The sequence below is a fragment of the Gymnoscopelus braueri genome, assembly GCF_963280865.1.
Source record: "Gymnoscopelus braueri genome assembly, chromosome: 3".
In the NCBI taxonomy this organism is placed as follows: domain Eukaryota; kingdom Metazoa; phylum Chordata; class Actinopteri; order Myctophiformes; family Myctophidae; genus Gymnoscopelus; species Gymnoscopelus braueri.
The window spans coordinates 6,280,206-6,306,740 of NC_137612.1; the positions used below are offsets into that span (position 1 = coordinate 6,280,206).

At 40.5% G+C, this 26,535-nt stretch overlaps 1 protein-coding gene across 1 annotated transcript in view; it reads right to left on the reverse strand.

The window, feature by feature from the left end:
* Positions 1 to 4,459: 4,459 nt before the first annotated feature.
* The window catches only part of LOC308082896 (uncharacterized protein), a gene marked incomplete at its 5' end in the record, with an annotated part of 44,473 nt that continues 22,397 nt past the window's right edge, over positions 4,460 to 26,535 (reverse strand). The window contains 22 exon segments of the mRNA XM_080424979.1: positions 4,460 to 4,950; positions 6,042 to 6,153; positions 6,715 to 6,890; positions 7,953 to 8,154; positions 8,484 to 8,597; positions 9,290 to 9,373; positions 9,470 to 9,496; positions 10,128 to 10,288; positions 14,454 to 14,593; positions 15,188 to 15,373; positions 16,424 to 16,605; positions 18,980 to 19,105; positions 19,959 to 20,127; positions 20,816 to 20,932; positions 21,576 to 21,704; positions 21,862 to 21,972; positions 23,502 to 23,664; positions 24,010 to 24,114; positions 24,343 to 24,497; positions 25,003 to 25,026; positions 25,143 to 25,178; positions 26,243 to 26,418. Coding sequence (XP_080281105.1) covers positions 4,812 to 4,950; positions 6,042 to 6,153; positions 6,715 to 6,890; positions 7,953 to 8,154; positions 8,484 to 8,597; positions 9,290 to 9,373; positions 9,470 to 9,496; positions 10,128 to 10,288; positions 14,454 to 14,593; positions 15,188 to 15,373; positions 16,424 to 16,605; positions 18,980 to 19,105; positions 19,959 to 20,127; positions 20,816 to 20,932; positions 21,576 to 21,704; positions 21,862 to 21,972; positions 23,502 to 23,664; positions 24,010 to 24,114; positions 24,343 to 24,497; positions 25,003 to 25,026; positions 25,143 to 25,178; positions 26,243 to 26,418 — 2,834 coding nt within the window. The 3' untranslated portion in view covers positions 4,460 to 4,811.

Consider the following 26,535-nt stretch of genomic DNA (forward strand, 5'->3'; position numbering starts at 1 on the left):
AGTGACACAGATGCGTTCCAGGTCTTAATGGGTTAAAGTACTAAAAGTAAAAAGTACTCATTATGCAGAATGTCCCATTTCACAAGTTTTCCCCAAAAAATATCTTTTGAAAATAGCAGATCTACAAGCTCACACAGCTTGTAGATCTGCTATTTCCAAATGGCCAAAAAAAATAAATATATATATATATATATAGGGCTGAAGTGGTTAATGTATGTTTTGTAATGATAATCAAAATCTACAAAGTAACTATTAACTCATGTTTTCAAATAATTGTAGTGGAGTAAAAGTACAATATTTGCCTCTGAGATGTAGTGGAGTAGTAAGTAAAAGTACCGAAAATCAGAAATACTCCAGTAAACTGTACTTAATTACAGTACTTGAGTAAATGTACTTGGTTACTTTACACCACTGCTATTACTGTGTATTTGATCCGGGGATTTTTGGCGTAAGCACTTGTAGGCACCGTGGCGGGTGGCGGGGGGGGGGGGGGGGGCGTGCCAGCGCAGAGTACGCGGCGCGGTGTGTGGGGGCTACAGTATGTCAGCGCCGGTCAGGTGTGACCAAACAGGGCGCACACCGTCAGACAGACAGGCGGGCGGACCGGGCGAGGCGGGCAGGCTGGCTGGCGTCAGTGTGGCCACACGCGTGTGTCACGACACACCACACGCCAAGGGCCCCGCATACCGCCGCGCCCACACCGCTCTGCGGACGCACAATGAGCGCTCAGTGCTCCGCATCACGCACCAGCGGCAGCAGTAATGTGAAATATTCACACGGGGACAAAAGGTACACCGGCAGCGCCAGGGGAGAGAGAGAGAGAGGGAGAGAGGGAGAGGTGGGTGGGGTGGGGTGAGAGACCTGGGAGGTGGCTGGCTGAGCCAGTGGTGGGAAAAAAATACTCACAATTTGTTACTTAACCCATTAACCCATTAAGACCTGAGGCCGCTTCTAAACATTTTCTAAATCCTAACAGTTTTTCGGAAAAGAATATATCAACTTTTTTTTCACGATTTTTCAAAAATAGCAGATCTACAAGCTCATAGCGCGGCACTCGGTGCCGCGCTATGAGCTTGTATATCTGCTATTTTTGAATAGCCAAAGAAATCTTAAAATGACACAGATAAGTTCCCGGTCTTAATGGGTTAAGTAAAAGTATCAATACTGCAATACAGAAATACTCTCTTACAAGTTAAAAGTCCGGAGTTCAAATTTGACTTGAGTAAAAGTACAAAAGTGTTGGCATCAAAATATACGTGAAGTACCAAAAGTACGAGTGCTCATTATGCAGGATGTCCCGTTTCAAAAGGTAGCCTTTATAATGTATAAAATGTATTAAAATCTTTTGAAAATAGCAGATCTACAAGCTCATGATCGGCTATTTTCAAATAGCCAAAGTTTGAATAAAGCTCAAGTGGTAAATGTATGTTTTGTAATAATAATCTAAGTCTACGCAAAGGAACTTATAACTTAAGTTTTCAAATAATTGTAGTGGATTAAAAAGTACAAGAGATGTTAGTGGAGTAGAAGTAAAAGTATTGAAATGTGGACGGACTCCAGTAAAGTAGAAGTGCCTCACAATAGTATTTAAGTACAGTACTTGAGTAAATGTACTTAGTTACTTTACATCACTGGAGGAGGTGGGGAGGGAGGGAGGGAGGGAATGAGGGGAGAGGTGAGGAGAAGGGAAAGTGGGGCATGGACATACCTGTGTGTGTGTGTGTGTGTGTGTGTGTGTGTGTGTGTGTGTGTGTGTGTGTGCGCGCGCGCGCGCGCGCGCGTGTGTGTGTGTGTGTGTGTGTGTGTGTGTGTGTGTGTGTGTGTGTGTGTGTGTGTGTGTGCGTGTGTGTACGTATGTAAGAGTGAGCGTGTATGTACGTAAGTATGTATGTAAGAGTGTGTGTGTATGTATGCAAAACGATTCTGTGGGAAAGTTTGTTCACAAACTGTCAAATCCTCCACATTAATTTAACTCTTTACACGTATACATCTAACTCTGAGATACTAACTGCTTTATTAACAGGATCACTGAGGATATCTACAAGTACCCCTCTGAGAAAACTAAACATTTTAAGCTGCATTCTAGTTTGAAATTAATCTCCAGACATGCAACCTGTGTCATAATCATAGCCTTCCTTTTTATTAGAAAAAAAAAAAAAAACGTTTCATCAAAATAAAAACACACAAGGAAGTGACATTGTCATCATACAGCTTGAATAATAACTTGCATGACTATCAATACATCTGTGTCTGTAGATTAACCATGATTTTATATGTAGACGTATTTAAATCCAGGCCAAGATCTGAAAACAAACAAAGCAACAGAGCAACAACTACTACAGTATGTCAGTAAGGAGAAGTGTATGATTATTATCATGTCGTTTAATACAAAACCACAATACTTACGTGCTTTATCAGATTAACCCATTAAGACCGGGAACGCATCTGTCATTTTAGATTGCTTTGGCTATTAAAAAAATAGCAGATCAACAAGCTCATATAGCGCGGCACCGAGAGCTTGTAGATCTGCTATTTTTGAAAAAAGTTTTTTTGCAAATCTTTGAATATATATATTTTTAAAGCGAACATTTGTAACTCAAATCTTTGCTTCTGGGGGTCCCTGAACTGGAACAACATATTTTGAGATGGGTGTCCGTGGCGAAATACATATAATTTTGGGGGTCCTTGACGTGAAAAGGTTTGAGAACCACTGTAGCAACGACTTAGGATTTAGATGACATTTTGTAGAATCGGCCTCAGGTCTTAAAGGGTTAAACAAATACAAAAAAGTTTCAAACTGAACTGGGTCAAATGATATGAACTACAGTACCTATCGTCACAAGAGCTATTCTGGGACCACGGTTTGCACACCTCTACAGCTCTCTGCTGCCCCCTGGTGGCGGAAAAAGACGACCGCAACCTCAAAGAGTTTTAACTTGTGGCACAAAAAAAACCACCTCCGATGGTTTCAAATTCCTTTAGGGCAGACAGTGTTCTATAGAGTTGACCTGATGCATGCTGACCTCTTTTGGAGGCTGTAGAGGATGAACAGCAGTTATTAACCCATTAAGACCTGGAACTGTGTCATTTTTAGATTTGAGCTAAAAAGCATTATTTTACACTTTGGGCTATTCAAAAATAGCAGATATACAAGCTCATAGCGCGGCACCGAGTGCCGCGCTACGAGCTTGTAGATCTGCTATTTTTGAAAAATCGTGAAAATGTGTGCAAATCTTTGAATATATATATTTTTAAAGCGAACATTTTTAACTCAAATCGTTGCTTCTGGGGGGTCCCTGGAACTAAATATTTTGATGGGGGTCCGTGGCCAAATACATACCATTTTGGGGGTCCTGGACATGAAAAAGATTGAGCACCACTGATATAGAAACATAGGTTTTTCAGAATACTGTTGGGATTTAGGAGACATGTAGAATCGGCTTCAGGTCTCAATGGGTTAATGTCAGGCATGTGTGAAGTTGCTTGTGTATTTTCAATGAGCAGCAGAGAGAGCCTCATGGAGTACAGTGGGGCCTCTCAGAGCCATCACAGACACTCTGAGCCCCGCACATCTGGTGTGAATCAGCCCAGCTTACACAAACACACACACATGCGCGCACGCACGCACACGCGTGCATGCACGTATGTATGTGTGCACGCGCTCGCTCGCGCGCACACACACACACACACACACACACACACACTTCTAAAGATCCCCTTAAGAAAATCCCTCTCAACTCCTGAACTTCCGACATGACTGGGTTCAACACGGTTGCCCTGCGTCTATTAGTACACACACCATAGCCATGTAATAAGATCTGGGAAGCTGTTACAGAACAGGAGGTTCACACACACACACACACACACACACACACACACACACAGACACACGGACACACGGACGGACACACACACACACACACACACACACACACACACACACACACACACACACACACACACACACACACACACACACACACACACACACACACACACACACACACACACGGACACAATACAGTTTAGGGTCATTGCATGGAGGCATATAAACACGGAGAATCGCCCATGCGTGATTTAAGGGGGGGAGGAGGGGGGGATAAAATGCTTGAATTACAGTGCAAGTACAGGAAATATCAATGGCACTAATTGAATTCTAAATTAATGAAGGCAATAAAAAGAAGAAATGTAATACTCCTCACAAGCAGAGCACGACTACATGTCAGCCTCCAGGTTCCTGGCAGTCCGGAATATTTTTTTTTGCTGGAGTAAAAGTACAAAAGTATTGGTACCAAAAATGTATTTAAAGTACCAAAGTAAAAGTAAAAGGTCCCATTTCACAATTTTCCAAATGTATAAAATATAAAAAAATCTTTACACACACATTCTTCGTAAAACTACAATCATTCTCTGCCTGGTAAACATAGATAACCACATTATTCAAGACACACAGAGACAGAATGCCTTTAAGGGAAGTGGACAAACTCCTGTATACAGTCAGTGACATACAGCCTTGTTCAGTGTATGTGAAATATAGCCTATAATATGTACACTGTAAAAGCCTGAGCACGTTGAGATTTACCCTTCTGTTTTTTCAATCTCGGAGACACCCAGGAATTTGCAGTGCAGTGTTTGTTTAATTATGTATTGTATGAAAATCCTTTCACAATTTCACTAGATTTATCAACGTTCTTGAAAATATGGATCTACAAGCTCACTGCATTGCGATGCGACTGACGCATTGTGTGCTTGTAGATCGGCTATTTTTTTGAATTGCCGAAGTGTAAAAATAGTGGTTATAATAACCAGACTCAGATTGTGTTGAACAGGCCTGACACAATGTAGGCTGAGGCGTCTCCATCTATGAGGCCTGTTCCATTACTGTGAATGAACCAGCAGGGAGTATTCACTCCATTCTTCACATCTCTGTGGAAGTCCCTCTCATAGTGTCTGTTGGATATAGTAGGAAGGATAGAGAAACAGAAGAGAGTGTGTTATTTCTACTGCGTTTTTAATTAAAGTAATACTAGGTAACTTTAAAACAAAAACTAAAGTTAAATTGTATATCTTTTGTGAGTGGAAAACACCCACTCCATGAATTTCACCCCGAAAGCCTTTTATTTATATATTTTCTATTGAACGGTGTCGGGGGAGACTCTCCCGCGAAAATGACGTCATCTGGCCGTAAAATGCACCGGTTTCCTGTTTGGCCAGGAACTACCGCACCGGTTTCGTGTTTGGCCAGGAACTACCGCGCTAATAACAAAAAGGAACCTCACGCTGATTTTAAGAGAATGTAGGATTGTAAGATCAAAAAACAACAGAAAAAGAAAACACAGCTCATGGTAACTAATGCGCCACTGGCTAAGAGAAACGATCCGCAGATTGTATAAAACAATTAAAATAACGCTTTTTGAAACGCTTCCGGCTTCCGGTGAAAACAAATGGAATTCTGGGTAATCGAGGACTACGGAAAATTGTATGCAGTGACGGTAGTGACCAGCAGAGGTTGCTAAAAATCGTTAATTAATCGTTAACCTGCATTGTACAACTTTAAAGGTAGGGTTAGTGATATTTTTTGTATTTTTATTTTTTTTGTTAAAAGGTTAAAGTACTATATTCTGATAGTAATCATTGCTACAGAGCGTTTGTTCGGTCACAGGGGTCTCTCCAGCTCTTTAATAAACAGAATATAGTACATTTTCAGGTAGGTGACAAGCCAATCAGGAGAGAGCACTGAAAATGCATTTTCTGTTTAATAAGGAGAAGAGCTGGAGAGACATGGGAGACTCCTTTTACTGAACAAACACTCTAAAACAATGAGTACTATCAGAATATAGAGCTATTTAACACTTATTTTAACCAAAGTAAATCACTTACCCTACCTTTAATCATCATGACTTATCCACATCAGTGTTTCAGTTTCACGTCAAGAACCCCCAAGTTAAAAATGAAATTGGTCGCAGACCCCCATCAGAAAATTCAGATGAGATGAGATGTGTGCACTGTATGTGTGTGCGTCTGTTGTGAGTCATGTGTACCTGGTCACATTGAGCTGCAGTCCCTTCACATACATGGTGGCATCAGGTTTCTCAGGGACCTCTCCTGGACGCAGGTCTCCCACCTCAAACTCAACCCCATGGTAAAACTGACCTGGACCAAAAAATGACCCATTATTATACTCTTATACCAGTGAGACGTGGTGGGAAAAAGTACTAATTTTTTTTACTTAAGTAAAAGTATCAATACTGCAATATAGAAATACTCAGTTACAAGTAAAAGTTCGGAATTCAAAATTTACTTGAGTAAAAGTACAAAAGTATTGGCATCAAAATAATACTTAAAGTACCAAAGGTTATGCAGAATGTCCCGTTTCACAAGGTATCATATGTATGAAATGTATTAAAATCTTTTGAAAATAGCAGATCTACAAGCTCGTTGTGAGCTTGTAGATCGGCTATTTTCAAAAAGCCAAAGTTTAAATAGGGCTGAAGTGGTAAATGTATGTTTTGTAATAATAATAATCAAAATCTACAAAGTTCTGCCTTGGTAGCCATTTGTAATAATACTTTGAAAATCAATTCTTCCATTCTTAATTCATACCACAAAAATACAACAGATTATGCAAATGATTAGCATGCGGGACATAAATTATCCACTTCCTGGGCCTGTTATAAATAGCATACTCCTGCCCCCTGGTGTTGAGAGTTGTACCTAGCAGGCCATGAACGTCCGGGGACAGGAGGTGAGCGTCCAGGGTGTAGAACCCCAGGTAGTCCTGTCTGTAACGGAGCTTCTTCCACACCCTGGTGTGCAGGACAACCTTAAACTTGACCGAGTCCTTCAGAGTCACTGTCAGAGCGCAGTGCTTGGTCAGATTTAGGTTCATGCTGGATCACAGAGAGAAGAGGGTGTGTGAATGTAATGCACCATGGGGAAGTTAAAGGGATAGTTCAACCAAAAAAAAAATTCTATCAATTACACACCCCATGAAACATTGAATTCATGGAGAATTCTTTGAGTCGGTCATCAAATTAATGGCTTAGGAATCCGACAAAAACTAAAACATCTTCATGAATTCAAGGCTCCATGGGGTGTGTAATTGATAGAAAATAAGTAATTTTGTGGGTCAACTATCCCTTTAATTCAGCAAAATGCCCCAAAAATTATGAGTTAGCTAGAAACTATATTCACACGTAGGCCTATAGTGTCATGTTGAAATTCTACCTTTCATAAGTCTTATCAGTGAGCTGCATGTATCTATTTATTTACAGTCAATATTATGTTTCTAATAAGTTGTTTTTGCTTTCACGTCAGTACTCAGTACGTCACCCAACTTTAACCAACTCAATCCGTCAACGCATCTGTGTCATTTTTGTTTGTTTGTTGCTATAACCATTATTTTACACTTTGGCTATTCCAAAATAGCAGATGTACAAGCTCATAGTGCGTTAAAATGTGTGCATATCTTTGAATATAGGCTGTATATAGTTTTTAAAGCGGACATTTTTAACTCAAATCTTTGCTCCTGAGGAGGTTGGGGGAGGAGGGGGTCCATGGAACAAAATATTTTGAGATGGGGGGGGGGGGGGGCGTGGCCAAATACATATCATTTTGGGGGTCCTTGACATGAAAACCGTTTTGTTCCAGGGACCTCCCCAGAAGCAAAGATTTGAGTAATAAATTATCGCTTAAAAAAAAAAAATATATATATATATATATTCAAAGATGTGCTCACATTTTCACGATTTTTTTCAAAAATAGCAGATCTACAAGCTCGTAGCGCGGCACTCGGTGCCGTGCTATGAGCTTGTGGATCTGCTATTTTTTAATAGCCAACGTATAAAATAATGGTTATATAGCTCGAATCTAAAATGACACAGATGCATTCCTGGATTGAATGGGTTAAGATATTCTATCAATTCTAGATAGATTGAAAAAAGCAGTGTTACTTGGATCCGTGCAGGGCAGCTGTATCAGACCAGAGCAACGTGACGCGTCGGCCATCTTGTGACACAGAGATGTCTTCGGTGGTCACCTCCAGCCTCACCCCCAGGGTCCGGTGAACGATGCCGAAACGCCCAAAGTAGGTGTTGGTTTTACCATCGGGGGCAGCTTTCTTCTTGCCAATAATTTCGCCGTTGACCCAAAAACCTGCGCAAACGATGTATAAGGCTTGAGATCTGAGGCTAACAAATGTTGAGAAAATTGAGAGCAGACATTTGTCACGACATAAATGTAAATGTTTTCGTGACCTCCAAAATCACCAAAAAATACTGACTAAGCAATTGTAAAATGTATGGCGCGGCATGTTCGCCATTCGTTTTGCCATCAAATGAAGCTCCTACTTAACTCTATCATTAACATTCATTTCGACCGTTTCAACATTGACACATTGTGAGCTTGTAGATCTGCTATTTCAGCCAAAATAATGTTTGCCTATTCTAACGAAAATAATGTTGGGCAGGGCTACATAGCCTCACCTGAGGTTGAGTCTCTGACCAGGTTGAAGACGGTCCCCGGTGTGTGGTTGATGTCAAAGCACAGGGCGTCTTCCTGCTCTGGAAGCTCTATCATGAAGTGTGGATCTCCATCCACTGAGCAGGTATTATCAACATCAGAATAAAGTCATGAAAAATCAACTAGACTATATTGAAATACAATCTTGATCTAGAACTACATTCAGGAACTGTGAAGAATGCACATTGTGTCAAGATTTATAAACTATTTCTAGTTTAAATGTGCAACACTCATGCAGGACAACCTAGCCACAGTGTGAAAAGGGGATGGACACCCTTGTTATCAGCTGATATACCGACAATAAGTCACTCTGACCTACTTACTTCAAATAATATCACGAAAAAAAAAACTGTAGTCATTTAGCATACTGTATGGTTGGCTAAACAGCTTGAACACATTGTTATACAGTAGTAATATGGGATAAGAGAATACATGGTAATACCTCATAATACTGGTATGACTTATGGAGAACATGGGTACAATCCTCTACATGTACAGATATGTGTGTGTGTGTGTGTGTGTGTGTGTGTGTGTGTGTGTGTGTGTGTGTGTGTGTGTGTGTGTGTGTGTGTGTGTGTGTGTGTGTGTGTGTGTGTGTGTGTGTGTGTGTGTGTGTGTGTGTGTATATAGGTTTATATATATATATATATATATGCATTATGTATTCTTTGAAGATTCTTCCTTCATTCATATGAGATATTATGCATATTTAATTGGGGATTTTAAGGACATTGTGTGATGCAAAAATGTATATTTAATAACGGCTTACCAGATTGACTAGCAGCACTGGAATGGGAGCTCTGAAGACGTTTATGGGCGGTGTGACTACTGAAGGTCCTTGGGGAGCCTGCCACTGAAAGGATAAAAACAATGATCTTCTCTTAAAACATCTTGAGCAAACATTATGAGTACATTATCCAGTAGGATAGAACTGTTGACACTCACGTACCCTTCCTCTGTGCTTTCTGTCGTTGGTCTGTCAAACAGTGAAAGCAGGGAAAACCATTAAACAAAATAAGAGAGAATGATTGCCACAAATCAGTAAAACAGACGGTAACATAAACCCTCTCCTCTACCTCAGTGTTGATTTCGTCGACTAAAACTATGACAAAAAATGTTCGTCGACTAAATAAAAACCAAATAAAAACTAAGCTATGATGACTGAAACTAAGACTAAAAATATTGACAATTTCGTCAACAAATAAAAACTAGACTAAAATGTTAGTGAGGGACTAGTGGAGAAGAGATCCAGTAGAACTAAGACAAGTATGTTTGGTTGCGCTCAGGTGTTGCTCTCTGAAAATAGCAGATCTACAAGCTCACACAACGTGTCGCGCTGCGACGCGTTGTGAGCTTGTAGATCGTCTATTTTCAGCATGCAACCAAGTGTAAAATCAGCCATTACAACGCCATCAAGGCACCGCCAACATACATTTTAGTCGACTAAATCAACTGTAGATTTAGTCGACTATAATCTAAATGATATCTAGTCGACTAGAACTAGACTAACAGTAAAACATTTCAGATGACTAAAATATGGAATTTTATTCAAAAGACTATGACTAAAACTAAATCAAAATTTGCTGTCAAAATCAACACTGCTCTACCTTCAGTCAGTTTCTCAGCGATGAGGGGACCGCCGGGGCCATCCTCGGGGTCCGGCTTGGTGACCACCAGGGAGGTCAGAGGGGTGACAAAACCGTATTTCAGGGACATGTCCAGAGCCTTGGCCGTGGCGTTGCTTTTCTCCGGTTCAGTACCAATCTCACTGAGAAAGTAAACAGAAAATTATACATTAATTAAGCCATAGTGTGACAAGTTGACAATTTGCCCAGGATTGCAGTTTAGGCAATTGGCACTGGGTGAAAAAATGGGTTACAAAAATCGTGGGATAAAAAATATATTCCCTAAAATAAAATAAAATGATTAACTTTATTGCAATGACATTGCATTCAGTTTGGCGGTGTGACTCTGCTCCTGTGAAACTACAGATTGTTTGCGCAAGTATGACCCATAATCTGAGATCACTCTAACCCCCTGAAGCGGAGCATAAGATAAGATGCATGAACATAACACTGAACACATTCAAGGGCATTAGTTAAGATACAATCTGGGAACCCATCGCCAACTGAAAATGAAAAACAGCGCCCTCTGCTGTTTGTTCTATGTCTGTTGGCTCTGGGCGGACGATAACGTAACACCAGAGCACAAGGAAACCGGTGTTTGTGATGCGCCTTCAGCGCATCACTTCCGGTTGGTGCGACTATGTTTTCATTCCCACTAACAATATTTCTACACGGAACACTAACACCACTTCTCCCAGAGAACATGGATCGTTTTGGTTATAAGCCCACTTGTTTCTATGATGAAAGAGTAAGTTAAAATGTGAATATATTTCCGTGGTTTTGTCTGCTCCGCGGACGCTATTGTTAAATTAGTTTCGGTTTGTTTCGAGGGGGAAAGATCGACGGACATGTGAATCCCGCCCACTACATGTGATTGGGTAAAGCGCGGCCTACTTCCTGATCTGAATGCGCACTCGTTATGACGAACCTCCCCGACAGATTCCAACGCAGTGCAGAAGCTGTTCTTGAGAGATTAGTTAAGATATAACACACAGATATAACATCCCACAATCCACAGACAGAAACATACATTTAACACTAGGGGGGAGGCTGGCGAGGCGGAGGGAGTTTCATCACTGACAGACTGCAGAACAGCACTCCATTAATACCTTCTAAACCAGTAGTTCTCAAACTTTTTCGTGCCAAGGAGCCCCAAAATGATATGTATCTGATATGTAATTTTTTTTTTCAAAATAGCAGATGTACAAGCGTACCACAGTGTGGCACAAAGCTTGTATATCTGCTATCATACGTTTTTCTGAAAAACGTATGATACACAGATGCTTTCCCGGTTCAAATGGGTTACAAAGTAAATGCTAGTCAAGTAGACAAGATCTAAACTCACATCAGAAAATGTATCACAAATGCAAAAATAATCATAAAACTGTCTCTCAAATTTTCCTCCAATGCCTCTTATTTATTAATATATTCACTTCCTTTCTGTGTCCATTTATCTCCTCAAACCCGTGCCTGCTGTGCTTTTCCATGTCATTATTGACCCCATCTGTTTTCTAGGTAACGTCCAATAGTCCCAGCACTTTGAATTTCAACGTCAGGGCATTATCCAGAATAATGCTTCCTGCTTCCTTCTCTTAGCCTCTGGCTGTGTTCGTAGACCATCTTCAAACAGCTCTGCAAACAAATCTGCAGCGAGTGCCGGCTTCAGATGTAGACACACAGGATAGCATGCTACAGGAGACTTTAGATCAGTGTTGTCAAACTGGTGATCCGCAGGAAAAAAAAAGGGAAAAAAGAAATGCATCTAAAGTTTAGATGCATTTCTTTTTTTTCTTTTTAAATTTAGAGTAGCCAATAATTTTTTTACCCCTTTTTCTCCCCAATAGAGTACAGAAGTCCTGATGTCACTCGCCCAATCCCCTGGTTCGTAAAGTAATTTCTCTATAGAGAATAACATTGGGTCATCTTAGAATCGTCTCATATAAGAATTGTGGTCCAAAAATAAACAAACTGTCTCGGCGATATTGTCAGGGTCTGTATCGTTTATGATAGTCAGTCACTCATATTTGATACAGTCTGTTTCTGGCAAAAATGTAACTAATTCGGCGGAAGTAACATTAACGTTTTCTCACCGTCAGTTGATGCTTCATATCCATAAGAGTAAAACCGCCGGGATCATTTGTTTATTTTTGGAACACAGTTCTTATTTGACGCGATATTAAACGCGTCTATGGGAATTCAGAACGGGGGTGGAAAACCGCGACCCAGGTAGGATGTGTAAATGACCTCAGACTTCGGTGCTCTATTTAGTCGTTATGCCAATTGATTCCTCCCCACACACATTTCTGTGTTGTCACTGCTGTCGTATCCCACTGACTCACGTGCCAGTGAGGAGCCCCCACCGGGAGGACGTAGAGCCTTCGTCCTACTCCTCCCGCCCAACACTCCCCGCTGACAGGTGCCGCTCCAGCCCGTAGGAGTACGTGCAATGACCGATATCAGCCTCCCCGCCCGGCTGCCCTCCCCCGAACACGGGGCAATTGGCCCGTGTTCGGGGGAGGGAAGCCGGGCGTGTAGATGCTCGACAAAGCCGGTGGTGGGCAGAGACTTTACCACTGCGCCACCCAGGCGCTAGCCTGGTAAACCCTCCCTCCGGAAATCTCATTTCTATTTGATTCCTGGAGTGAGTCTGGCATGAACCGCCTCTCTGCAATATTGGCTGTGTATGCCAAACGGCCGCGCCTATCAGCGTCGTCGCTCATTGTTCTGTGATTGACAGCTTACGTTGGCCAATCAGGTGGCGAGTTCGAGTGAGCCCAAAACACGAACGGCAGCCATCTTTTTCTTGTGCGGCCAATTCTCCGCTATTTTTTTACTTCAAAAAGCTCTCTAACTTCTATTTTGAGGCACGGAATTTACTTATAAGATATCGTTTGGATAGAATTTAGTTGTTTAACTTCATATATGTGGTCAATTAATCATGACAAAGCCTATTTAAAAAATAATAATTAGAGAACCGGTAGGGGCGGGCAGTGACACCATTGTACCCGAAAAAGGCAACCCATTTTGGGTATGGCTGTCTCAAAAGTCCCGTCGCGTCACATTAAGACTGGTGAACTGCTGATTGGCTGAAGGGGAAAAATTATCATTGGCTGAAGGGGTTGTCAGTCAACGGTATTACTCCCGCCCAACTCCAGCACAGCCAATATTGCAGACAGGCGGATCAGGCCAGACTCACTCCAGGAATCAAATAGAAATGAGATTTCCGGAGGGAGGGTTTACCAGGCTACCCAGGCGCCTTCTTTAGATGCATTTCTGTACAGTTTATGGCAGCGTTGATTTTGACAGCAAATTTTGATTTAGTTTTAGTCATAGTCTTTTGAATCTACAAGCTGCGACGCGTTGAGAGCTTGTAGATCTGCTATTTTCAGAGCGCAACACCCGAGTTCTACTAGATTTCTTCTCCACTCGTCCCTCCCTTTTAGTCTAGTTTTTATTGTCACTATATTTAGTCTTAGTTTTAGTCATCATAGCTTAGTTTTTATTCAGTTTTTGTCAGTTAAAAAAGGTAGTCGACCAACATTTTTTCGTCATAGTTTTAGTCGAGGACGATTCACATACATGCCAAATTTAACCACCTGGTCATCATAGGGCGCAAATGTTTAAATATTTACAGAAAGTTTCCAAAATAGCTAAAATGTGACAATATATCCATGTCAACAATGAGGTAAATAACAATGAAGTAGAGTGAAAACTCCCCTCCTGTCTTGTTTCCTTAAAGCTTTCATGACATTCACTTTTACACCACATTCAAAGTCTTTGTCCTGGTCCTTCAAAAGTGTACAAAAAGTTTTAAGTGAAAATTCCATTCCAGTGATCAATGGCAGGTGTTTTTCTCTCACATTTCTAAAGCCTTTTCAACTGCAATGAAAAAATAAATCTTTGCCTGCGGGTGTCGCTGGTGAGGGATTTTGCCTGTCAATCATCGCCTTTGCTCCGCCCCCCCCAAAGGAAAGGATAGGGGAGGGGAGGGGCAAGGAGGAGAGTGGGCGGGATTAATCGACTGTGACCTCACTGTCGAAGGGCCAAGCTCAGATTACTTTTCAGCCTAATTATTCAGAAAACCCCAGACCACAGAAAATCCACTGAATGTTCTAAGTTCAGGTTTTTTGGGTGTAATTGAGGTCATAAAACCCCAAATAAAACATTGAAAATAAAAAAAGTGAAAATGAATGTCATGATACCTTTAAGTAATTAGGCTTTGAGGGCAAGATTTCTTTCCATAACTGCCATTTCATTTTAATAGTAAAATCAATAATATGGTCTTTTTAGGAGGAAGTTCAAACAGACCTCTGCTCCAGTAGCTGTTGGATGGTGATGTAGGCCCACATGCGTTCTGTGAAGTCCTCAAAGATGTACTCCTTCTCTGGGTAGATAACGTTCCAATCTACAGAGGTGGCCTGGCCCTCTACCTGGAAGTCGTCCTGAGACTGGAGAAAGAGAAAACAGCTATTTAACACGTATATATCAAGACCATTGTTTCACGTATAGTCTAATGGGTGTCATGGGAGTAAATGGGTGAGCGATACCTTTTCAGCTTAACTCATTCACTGCCAGAAAACATACATACATAAATCATCCACTGCCAGCGATTTTTCGATTTTCTTACCTTTTCAAGTAGTCACAGAATATTTATCTCCAGTATGATCAATCCCCTGATCGTTGCTAATCACGAGGGGTTCCACTGCTTCCACGGAAAAAAATAAGTAATTTGCGTGTTATAGGCCGTTGAAAATATCATGTCTCGTCAAAAATACATTGTAAAACACAGGAGGCAAGATAAAGGCGATTTCCCAAATACATTAACCAGGAAGTGAATGGAGCAGTAAATCTTGGGATTACGCGATGGTTCTGTGTACATCTGGGGATGAAATGGTCACTTATGTGTTAGCGAAGAGCGCCATCTAGTGGAAACACAAAAAGTCGTAAAAGTCGTCCTTGGCAGTCTGGGCCTTTGGAAAAAAAGTCGTCAATCGTCCTTGGCAGTCAATGAGTTATAAGACACTCCTGCTCCTCTGTCTCACCCCCTTGGCGAACACTTCCACCATGAAGTTATCCATGTCATCATCACTCAGTCGTCCGGCCACCACGATCTCTGAGCCGTTGAACAGCTGAGTGAAGTGGCTGTTGGTCAGGGACTCTACGGTGTTGTCAGGGTAACGCAGGTCCACCTCTAAGAGTAGAGTGCTGGCCACCTCCTCATAGAAACCCTGGAACACATCACACACAGAAACCCAGAACGGTCATTGTACACCGACATGCAAAATGTAAGTCCATAAGCAACAGCTGTTTTTTGTTTAGTTTTTTTCCTCTTGTGGGGTGTCATCAGACTAACCTGAGCTGCCGACTCATTGCTCAATACAATAAACAGTCACAGCTGCAAATGCGCAAACTTGGGAACTTTATCTACGCCCGCAGATTCCTCGTGTCCTGCCGGGCCTCACCCCACAACTAGGGCATTCACGAATAGCGATTTTTAGCATTCGACTTATTCGACCTATAAGTATGCGAATATTCGATTAATCGATTTGATTATAATTTTTTTTTTTATTGGCCAATGGCCATTGACGACTCGACTCAAGAAATGCGAGTCGACGTCAGGCTCCTCGCCAGACGCGTCGACTTTTCGGGGACAGCCCTACTCACATACAGTATGAAATGATTTGACAACAATCAACCATGAATGGATTAGGAAAACTACCAACACCAGAGCTCACAGCTGCATGTCTGCTGTAGAAAAGAAAAAGAGATCGAATCTCTGCGTGTCTGCTGTAGAAAAAAATCGAATCTCTTTTTCTTTTTTCTTTTTTTTTGAATAATCGACACTGATGTACAGTGGTCGAATAGTGGTTTGATAGTCGAATATTCGATTATTCTGTTAATGCCCTACCCACAACTGACACAGGCCTGCAGGTGAGCCAGTAAAGCCACCCAGCCTGGCAGAGATCTGCGCTTAGAAGAGCACCCTTTTATAGTTTGTAAGGGCAGACACATAACTAACTGCATGACCACCCTGCTTGCTATTAAATTACCATAGTAACCCTGGTGTCCCCATTTTGGGCATGTCGTTATAGGCGTCATACACGTCATGCACCGGTGTTGCACAGAGAAAATAGCAGGTCTACAAGGTCACAATGCGATCACAGCGCGAGCCGATGCGCTGTGAGCTTTTAGATCAATTTTCATTTCATGATGTCATTTCGTGTTAGGCATAAATGGTTAATCCGTCAACATTGAGGAATGGGTCTCATTAACGCCACCTGGAGTTGGATGCTTGCGTCTGAGGCCTCGTAGATTCTGCGGGCCAGACCCTTGTTTTGTTTGGCCATCACGTCCAGAAAGGAGTAATCCACATTGTCTCCAAATCCCAGACAGAAGAGAGACATTTTCCCGTCAACAGCACCACGCACATTTTCCTGGATCTTTGGGAGACGGGACTCTCCTGCATGTATATGTGCACACATACAAAAAAGGACAAAAAAGATTTGACAAGGCAATGGAATGCAATATATTTGCATTGTGATAGCACAATGTATACCCAAAGGCAATTCAAAGTGCTTTACATGAGGCATAAAACGGCATTTTAAGACAAATTCAGAATACGATATAAAAAACCTTTTCTATTGGTTTACTCATTAAGGACGGGAACGCATCTGTATCATTTTAGATTTGAGCCATAGCTAGTGCTGCACGATTAATCGAAAAAAGATTGTGATCTCGATTCAGACACCTATGCGATCTCGATTTTGAATTATGACGATTTTTTTTTCAATTAAAGGAAGAAAAATAAAAGTTTTTTTTTTCTTTTTTTTTTAGCTTAATATTTTTATATCTACAAGAGAATTGTGTGAGAATCGTGTGAGAATCGTGATCTCAATTCTTATGGAGGAAAATCGTGATTCACATTTGAGCAAGAATCGTGCAGCCCTATAGCCATTATTTTATACTTTGGCTATTCAAAAATAGCAGATACAAGCTCATAGCGCGGCACTGAGTGCCGTGCTATGAGCTTGTAGATCTGCTGTTTTTGAAAAATCATGAAAATTTGTGCAAATCTTTGAATATATATATATTTTTAAAGCTAACATTTGTCACTCAAATCTTTGCTTCTGGGGGGTCCCTGGAACAACATATTTTGAGATGGGGGTCCACGACCAAATACATATAATTTTGGTGGTCCTTGACATGAAAAAAGATTGAGAACCACTGATATATAATAACCACATACAGCTTTCAGACATTTGTAGACATTTGCGTTCCCAGATTTAATGGGTTAAGTTTGCACACTATCATAATAAAAGTGTACTTGTCAGCGAGTATTGTTTGTATTGCCGTAAGAAGAGCATTATCCTTCTGCTCAGCCACTGACATGTGGGACTCACTGTGATGTCATTGTTGGTTTCCTGTTTACAGAACTCTTATGTTCCCAGAACTTATTTATTTAGTGTCCCAGACCCACAGACCCACTCTGAACACAGAAACACATTTATTTAGTGTCCCAGACCCACAGACCCACTCTGAACACAGAAACACATTTATTTAGTGTCCCAGACCCACAGACCCACTCTGAACACAGAAACAAGTCCCCTGGACCTTTTCATGTTATCCTTTTAGCTCTAATCATGTCTTGACTGTACTTTGTGCTGTTTACATTTCTGCAGTGGTGTAAAGTAACGAAGTACATTTACTCAAGTACTGTACTTAAGTAAGATTTTGAGGTATTTTTACTTTACTGAAGTATTTACATTTTTGTTGTACTTTTACTTCCACTCCACTACATCTCAGAGGCAAATATTGTACTTTTACTCCACTACAATTATTTGAAAACTTTAGTTACTAGTTACTTTGTAGATTTTGATTATTATTACCAAACATACATTATCCACTTCAGCCCTATATATAGCCTACTTTGGCAATTTGAAAATAGCTGATCTACAAGCTTGTAGATCTGCTATTTTCCAAAAGATCTTAATACATTTTGAAAGCATATTGAGTACTTTTGGTACTTTAAGTATATTTTGATGCCAAAACTTTTGTACTTCTACTCAAGTAAATTTTGAATAACAGACTTTTACTTGTAATAGAGTATTTTTACAATGTTGTATTGATACTTTTACTTACGTAAAACATTTAAGTACTTTTTCCACCACTGCACTTCTGTCTAATAAAGTATTCAATCAATCAAAGAATACTTTGGCTATTCAAAAATAGCAGATATACTAAGCTCATAGTGTGTCACTTTGTGACACACTATGAGCTTAGTACACACTAGGAGCTTGTAGATCTGCTCTTTTTTTTTTATCGTCGCTGGAAAAACTACATTTTGAGACGGGGTCGGCGGCCAAATACATATAATTTTGGGGGGTCCTTGACTTGAAAAGGTTTGAGAACCACTGACATAGACGTTTTTCAGAAAATATTTTTTTTGAATTGGCCTCAGGTCTTAATGGGTTAAATATGTGTTTCAACTACATGTGGCATAATAACTAAAAGCTGCCACAACTGGTTTAGTTTTTTTGTGAATTTATTGAAGGATTACAATAATTGCCCAACTTACCCTTTTTTTTTTTTTGCAGCCAAGGTGAACTGGCTTGTTTGATCTTGTGGTTGACATGCCAAGTATTGCTCAAATCCACCAGTTTGAAACTACGATATGCAGAGTTCCCATTTTTGTCCTTAATAATTATCATTATGAGCCTTTGCATATTTAATGAGGTCACAGATCGTAGCACCTCTTGATTCTTTTTACACCAAAATGAACTCTAGGGGTTTAAAAATTGGCCATAGCAAGTGGACTACAAGAGAGTTGAGCTCACCGCTATTCGGTAATCCATCAGTCAGTAAAATGATCATGTCCGCACTCCTCTCTGGAAGCTTCTGGTCTCGTCTGTCCTTCACCAGCATTTTTACAGCAGTCAACACTGCATCGTTGATATCGGTCCCTGGAAGGTAATTGTAGATTTGATCTTAGTCATGTTATTAGTCAAGTTGCACAAGGGAGAGACTTGAGCCCATGACAAGTACAGTATGACAACATTATAGGCATTTACAAAATAGTGTGCACGCCGGGTCGGGAACGAGACTTTGCCCCATGGGTGAAGGAGTTTAAGTATCTCAGGGTCTTGTTCACGAGTGAGGGGAGGACGGAGCAGGAGATTAGCCGGAGAATCGGAGGCAACAGGAGCGGTATTGCGCAAAGCTCTCGATATACCGAGCAACCTTAGAGATTTAGAGAGTGAGAAGTTCAGTCATCCGCGAGAGACTCGGGAGTAGAACCGCTGCTCCTTCACTTGGAAAGGAGCCAGCTTAGGTGGTTCGGGCACCTAGAACGGATGCCTCCCGGGTGTCTCCCTAGGGAGATCCTCGCTGCACCTCCCAATGGGAGGAGGAGACCCCCCTGGCAGACCAAGGACCAGATGGGGAGGACTATATCTCCACACTGGCCTTGGAACGCCTCGGGATCCCCCAGGAGGAAGTGGCTAATGTTGCTCTGGAAAGGAAAGTCTGGAGCTCTCTGTTACCCCCGCGACCCGATTCCGGAGAAGTGGTTGAAGATGGATGCATGGATAGTATACACAGCACACCATTTAAAAACAAAAATTCAGTCATGTTTTCTTTGCAAATGTCACAGTTAAATAATAGTTCGAGGAGGTTCACTCGGAGAACGTAACGTGTGAGGAAGTTCACACCGTCCCCTAAGTTTTCCTCTTTCTTCCCCGATTAAAATCACACAATCAACTGACTTCTAAAATAAGAAAATAGAGCCATTAGACATATAAAGATGGCTGTTCTCACCTCCTTTAGCCTTTATTTTCTTGGCATACGTCAGGGCTTTGGCCACGTTTCGCTTGGTGGCCTGGGTCAGAGACTCCTTCCAGGTCAGGACGGTGTCGTCGAATTGAACGAGACCCAAGTGGTCGTCCTCGTGGAGGTCTTTGAGGATGGCGACCATGGCGTCCTGGGTCTGTAAACAGTTTACAACGGTTAGAGGACACACTGTCCATATATGGTAGTTAGTTTTTTTGTTAGTTAGTTAGTTTATTTCGGTCATGATTTTTTTTTAAAACAAAACAGTTGAATATACAGTACAACTTAGTCAACAAGATGACTATGTGGCTGAAAAAGTATGGGCTGAAGCCGAAGCTTATTTTGCCCACCTTATTACCATTCAAAATAAATTATCACAGTAGAATATAGAAAACATAAGAGCAAACAAAAGAAAATGAACTATGACGAAGCTTCAAATATTACATTTCAGAACAGACGAAACAAAAATAATCATTTTGGTTCGCATCAGTTTTTCAGACGTGAACAATTTGTATATACCTTTTCACTAATTATATTATAACAATATCTTCGATCACTAGTAACATTTATACCATCACTATTTATCTATCACCATCACTAATTATCATTACTATTTGTATTAATTTATTTTATTTTATCTTTCTATTTATTTATTTATTTTTATCTTCCAATTGTTGGAAATTGTATTTATTATTTGTATAAATAATATTTATCTCAATAACACACTTTCTACATATATGAAGTGATTGCTTCATACATACAGTATAATATATGCATTCAATATGGACCCAGGTGATGCTCTGAGTCAAACACGGATGGACGGATATCCATGAATTTGAACTTGCCTGTTTCATTTTTGTTCCAGACATAGACCCACTCCTGTCAATCACAAACACCACATTCTTTGGAACTCTGGGTAAGTCAGGAGGAGCAAAGAAGTGCACAAAGTATCCATTCACAATCTGAAGGGGAGAGAAAAGGTCAACATAAAAAGCATTAGTTAATCCATTAAGACGATCCAGATCCATTAAGGTACGCATCTGTGTCATTTTAAGATTTATTTGGCTATTCTAAAAATAGCAGATCTACAAGCAGATCTACAAGCTCATAGCTCTACTGTAAGCTATGAGTTTACAGTAGATCTGCAATTTTTTGAAAAATCTTGAAAATTTGTGCGAATCTTTATATTTTGTAACTCAAATCTTTGCTTCTCGGGGTCCCTGGAACAAAACATTTTGAGATGGGGCCCACGGCCAAATACATATCTATGTATGTTTTCTAGATTAGTGGTTCTCAAACTTTTTCATGTCAAGGACCCCCAAAATTACATGTATTTGGCCACGGACCCCCATCTCAAAATATGTTGTTCCAGGGACCCCCAGAAGCACAAATTGGAGGTAAACATTTTAGCTTTAAAACATATATATATTCAAAGATTTGCACACATTTTCTGCGATTAAAAAAAAACATGCAGATCTACAAGCTCATAGCGCAGCACAGAGTGCCGCGCTATGAGCTTGTAGATCTGCTATTGTTTTTTGTTTTTTTTAATCCTTCCTCTCTCTACCTCGCTATTATGTACAGTATGTATGATAGGGGACTGACCTGAACGTCCCCTAGGCTCGTGGCCCGTTTCACGTCGTACTTGATGATGAAATCTCCATCGATCAGAGTTCCATCACAGCCTGGACACTTCCTCTGCTGCTCCAGTGTCGGTGAGAAGGAGATGTGTGCCTGCAAATAATTAAATGCAATCAATCTGTGATTTGTAGGACATGGATATGTACACACATTCTTATACACAGCAGCCAACATGATGGTAAATGTTACAGTAGAAAAACACAGACCACTGAGGGGTGACCTTATAGTACAGAATATGACCTTACTATACCTTTGTATCTGAGACAGTTTTCTCCACTGCAGGAAGAAGCTCATTGGATAAGAAGGTTCCATAGGCATCAACATATGCAATTCCCTGAGGCTCATAGATATTTGCCACTACCTGCGCCCACGCACGCACGCACGCACGCACGCACGCACGCACGCACGCACGCACGCACGCACGCACGCACGCACGCACGCACGCACGCACGCACGCACGCACGCACGCACGCACGCACACACACACACACACACACACACACACACACACACACACACACACACACACACACACACACACACACACACACACAGAGTTACTGGGGCAGATGGTCTGTAATATGAGGGATACATACAATTTCCTATTCACGTTCACACAAATCCTTTACAATGCAGCTTCAACACTTCAAAATCCTCAGTGTTATTTGAACTCTGAAGAGTGTAAAAACTGACACTCTTCTTCAGAGTTCATTTAACACCGAAGGTTTTGCTGTGTGGGTTCTCTTGTACGTGAGGAGAGGGGAAATAATTTTGAACCTGTTAAAGAAATAATATATATCCAGTCGAGGTGAAGCTGATAAGAAACATGTTTATTTGTCCTTTGTTCCTCTTATCTCAGTGTCTTTATACCTCTCTCCCAAGCCAGGCCGATGGCACAACCGCAAGGACTGAAATAAAGACTTGAAGGTGAAGTAGATTTTTGTGAAACTATATTTAGGAGGACGATGGGAGGCAAGTGGAGTAATAAGAGTGATAGTACAGTAGGAGCAATTTGAAGAGAAACATGCAGTGGTGTAAAGTAACTGCATGTACTTAAATACTGTACTTAAAGGGGAAATCCACCCATTTTCAATATTTAACTATGTCATTAATATAGCATAAAGGAGTTGTGTGGAAATAAGAAATTTTTTTAAAAAAAATTAACATTGCAAAAAAAATTAACATTGCAAAAAAATTAACATTGCAAATTACACTGTGATGACTCATCATGGTGTAATTTGCAATGTTAATTTTTTTGCAATGTTAAATTTTTTTGCAATGTTAATTTTTTTTTTAATTTTTTCTTATTTCCACACAACTCCTTTATGCTATATTAATGACATAGTTAAATATTGAAAATGGGTGGATTTCCCCTTTAAGTACAATTTTGAGGTATTTGTACTTTACTTGAGCATTTCCAATTTCCAACACTTTTACTTCTACTCCACTACATCTCAGAGGAAAATATTGTACTTTTACTCCACTACAATTATTTGAAAACTTTAGTTACTTTGTAGATATGAATTACAATATTATTAAACATTAACCACTTTAGCCCTATTTTATACCTGGGCTATTTGAAAATAGCCGATCTACAAGCTCACAACGCATCTGCTATTTTCAAACATTTTCGTACTTTTACTTTTGGTACTTTAAGTACATTTTGATACCAATACTTTTGCACTTTTATTCAAGTACATTTTCCAGACTTTTACTTGTAACAGAGTACTTCTACATTGCAGTATTGATACTTTTACTTAAGTAAAACATTTGAGTACTTTTTCCACCACTGGAAACATGCTTGTTTTTGATGCGGTCGGACTTGACAAATAAACATATTTCTTATCAGCTTCACCTCGACTGGATATATATATTATTTCCATAGCAAACCTGAAGCTTGTGGACCAGCTGTTTGGGTGTGACCCGGATCAGAATCTCATAATGGCCCAGTTTCCTCTGAAGAAGCTCCTCGTAAATTAGAGTAAAAGTCACTACACTATTGGCAGCGATGTTTACGGACACAGCAAACTTCTCAATTTTTCTTCCGGAGGCTCTGGAACAGAAAGATGACATGGGACATTCCTTGATGTAATATAATATGACGTTCATTCCATCAATGCATGTCTTGGTTTGTCAATTTAACAGTGGTGGAAAGTAACTAAGTACATTTACTCAAGTACTGTACTTAAGTACAATTTTGAGCTAGTATTTCCAATTTTCAGTACTTTTACTTCTACTCCACTACATCTGAGAGGCAACTATTGTACTTTTACTCCACTACAATTTTTTGAAAACTTTAGTTACTAGGTACTTTGTAGATTTTGATTATTATTACAAAACATACAGTAACCACTTCAGCCCTATATGCATGCAATTGAATCTTTTCAGTCAGACTTACTTGACCAGTCCAGCAGTCTGTCCTGATGAGACAGCTTTCTCATACTGCTTCTTGGCTTTCTCCTTATCCTTGACCTCTCCAACGTACACCTGACCATCGATCTCCCTGAGGAGCAATAAGTGAACAATTAGCACAAATGGAGAGAGAGACAAAAGATGATGGTAGTTCTCTCAAAACATATTGTTTCCCTTTCAACTGACATGCTGAAGTTGGTGATGAAGGCGGTCTTCCGCGGATGAAGGCGGAACATTGCGGTGAAAATGGTCAGGGAGATACAGAGGCAGACACGGGTACTAAACCCACAGTAAGAAGAGACAGAGAGATTGCACTGACATGCTGAAGTTGGTGATGAAGGCGGTCTTGGGCAGCTCCACCTCGAAGAAGATCTCCTGTGAGGAGTTGGCCTTGTTCAGAGCAGTGGAGGTCATGACGGTGTGAGCGAAACGAGACGCTACGGTACAGTCCACTGTAACACTGTCCACCTCCACCTGAGAGAGAGAGAGAGAGAGAGAGAGAGAGAGGGGGAGAGAGAGAGGGGGAGATTTGATCTTTTGATACATTTGCTGAAGCCCTCCAGGGCAGTGGTTCTCAAACTTTTTCATGTTAAGTTAAATTATATGTATTTGGCCGCAGACCCCCATCTCACAAATAATTGTTCCAGGGATCCCCAGAATAGAAGATTTATGTAAAAAAATAAATTTATGAAATACTGTACAATTGTCAACATTTTTATCAAATAATTTCAAAAATAGCAAATATACAAGCTCATATAGTCATATGATCTTGTATATCTGCTATTTTTGAATAGACAAAGTATAAAATATGGTTAAAGGTTGAAATGATATGTTGCTATATATATTATATTAACACATTTTGCTGGGGGACCCCTTGGTACACCCTCAAGGACCCCTGGGGGTCCCTGGACCCCAATTTGAGAACCAATGCTCCAGGGTGTACAATAAACATTTTCATTAATAATTATTGTTTGCCTACCTTTGCATGGTTTATACTTCTTTTCTGTTAAATAAATAGACAGCACACATGCACACGTATTATTGAGTAAATACATATATAAGAGATTCAGATATCAGCAACACAATATGATGTGATTTATTAAATGTTTTGTGTCGTACCTTTATTGACCTGACACCTACAAACCCTTTTGTTTCCTGGAACACAACGGACAGAGTGCACCAGGTTATTATATAAACAGAATGCCAGATTACACACAACAGTATAACTGAACTTCTTGCCAGTTGTTGTCATGGCTGAATGCTTTGAAAATGCACTTCATGAAAAGGTCTGGATTCAACCAGTTATTTTATTTCCTCCACTGCGCCCTCTACAGATATGGTCAATGGTAATTACCATTTTGACCAGATCTGTAGAGGGCATAGTGGAGTAAATAAATAAAAAATCCATCTGGCGGACATATTTTATTTTCTGCCCAGAAAGTGTATTATACAGAGAAGCTGGGGTGCTGAGAGGCTTCCCACCACAGAGAATAGACTTTCAACAACACAACACTGCCTTTGTTTCGGTGAGTAGCGAAATTGTTTTGTTTATTTTTTACTAAAGTTGGAGACCTCGCACGGCAGTGGAATTTTCGGTCTATAAGAAGAGCAGCGTGCCTGGCAGAGCGTTAGAGAGAACTCACTATAACGCTCTGGACCATGGGGCTACAATGCAGTGGTGGGAAAAGTACTGACATTTTTTACTTAAGTAAAAGTATCAATACCACAATGTAGAAGTACTCTGTTACAAGTAAAAGTCCGGAATTCAGAATTTACTTGAGTAAAAGTACAAAAGTATCAGTATCAAAATGTACTTAAAGTACCAAAAGTAAAAGTACTAAAATGTTTGAAAATAGCAGATCTACAAGCTCACAACGCGTCGCGATGCGACGCGTTGTGAGCTTGTAGATCGGCTATTTTCAAATAGCCTTGGTATAAAATAGGACTAAAGTGGCTAATGTATGTTTTTATAATTTAATAATTGATGTCTGCAAAGTAACTAGTAACTAAAGTTTTCAAATAATTGTAGTGGAGTAAAAGTACAATATTTGCCTCTAAGATGTAGTGGAGTAGAAGTAAAAGTACTGAAAACTGGAAATACTCCAGTAAAGTTAAAGTACCTCACAATTGTACTTAAGTACAGTACTTGAGTAAATGTACTTGGTTACTTTACACCACTGCTACAATGTATCCAGACTGTATGTAGTATGTTACCGTACCTGTGTTAGCGGATCATCATCACTGCGGGAGACGACCAGAGCTCCGTGGGCTGGGCTGTGATGAAAGCACATACATCCACATAGTAGCAGCAGCAGCAGAACGCTCCACACTTCACACATGGCTGATAGCTGTGTCTCCGCTTGTGGAAAAGTAGGAGAATTCGAGGCATGCAGGACTAAACTTGTTCTTTACTCTGTCTCTCTGCCCACGTTCTTTCCTCCACAGGGAGGAGGAGGGAGGGAGGGAGGGAGGGAGGGAGGGAGGGTTGTTGTCATCATATCTGGTAAGTGGG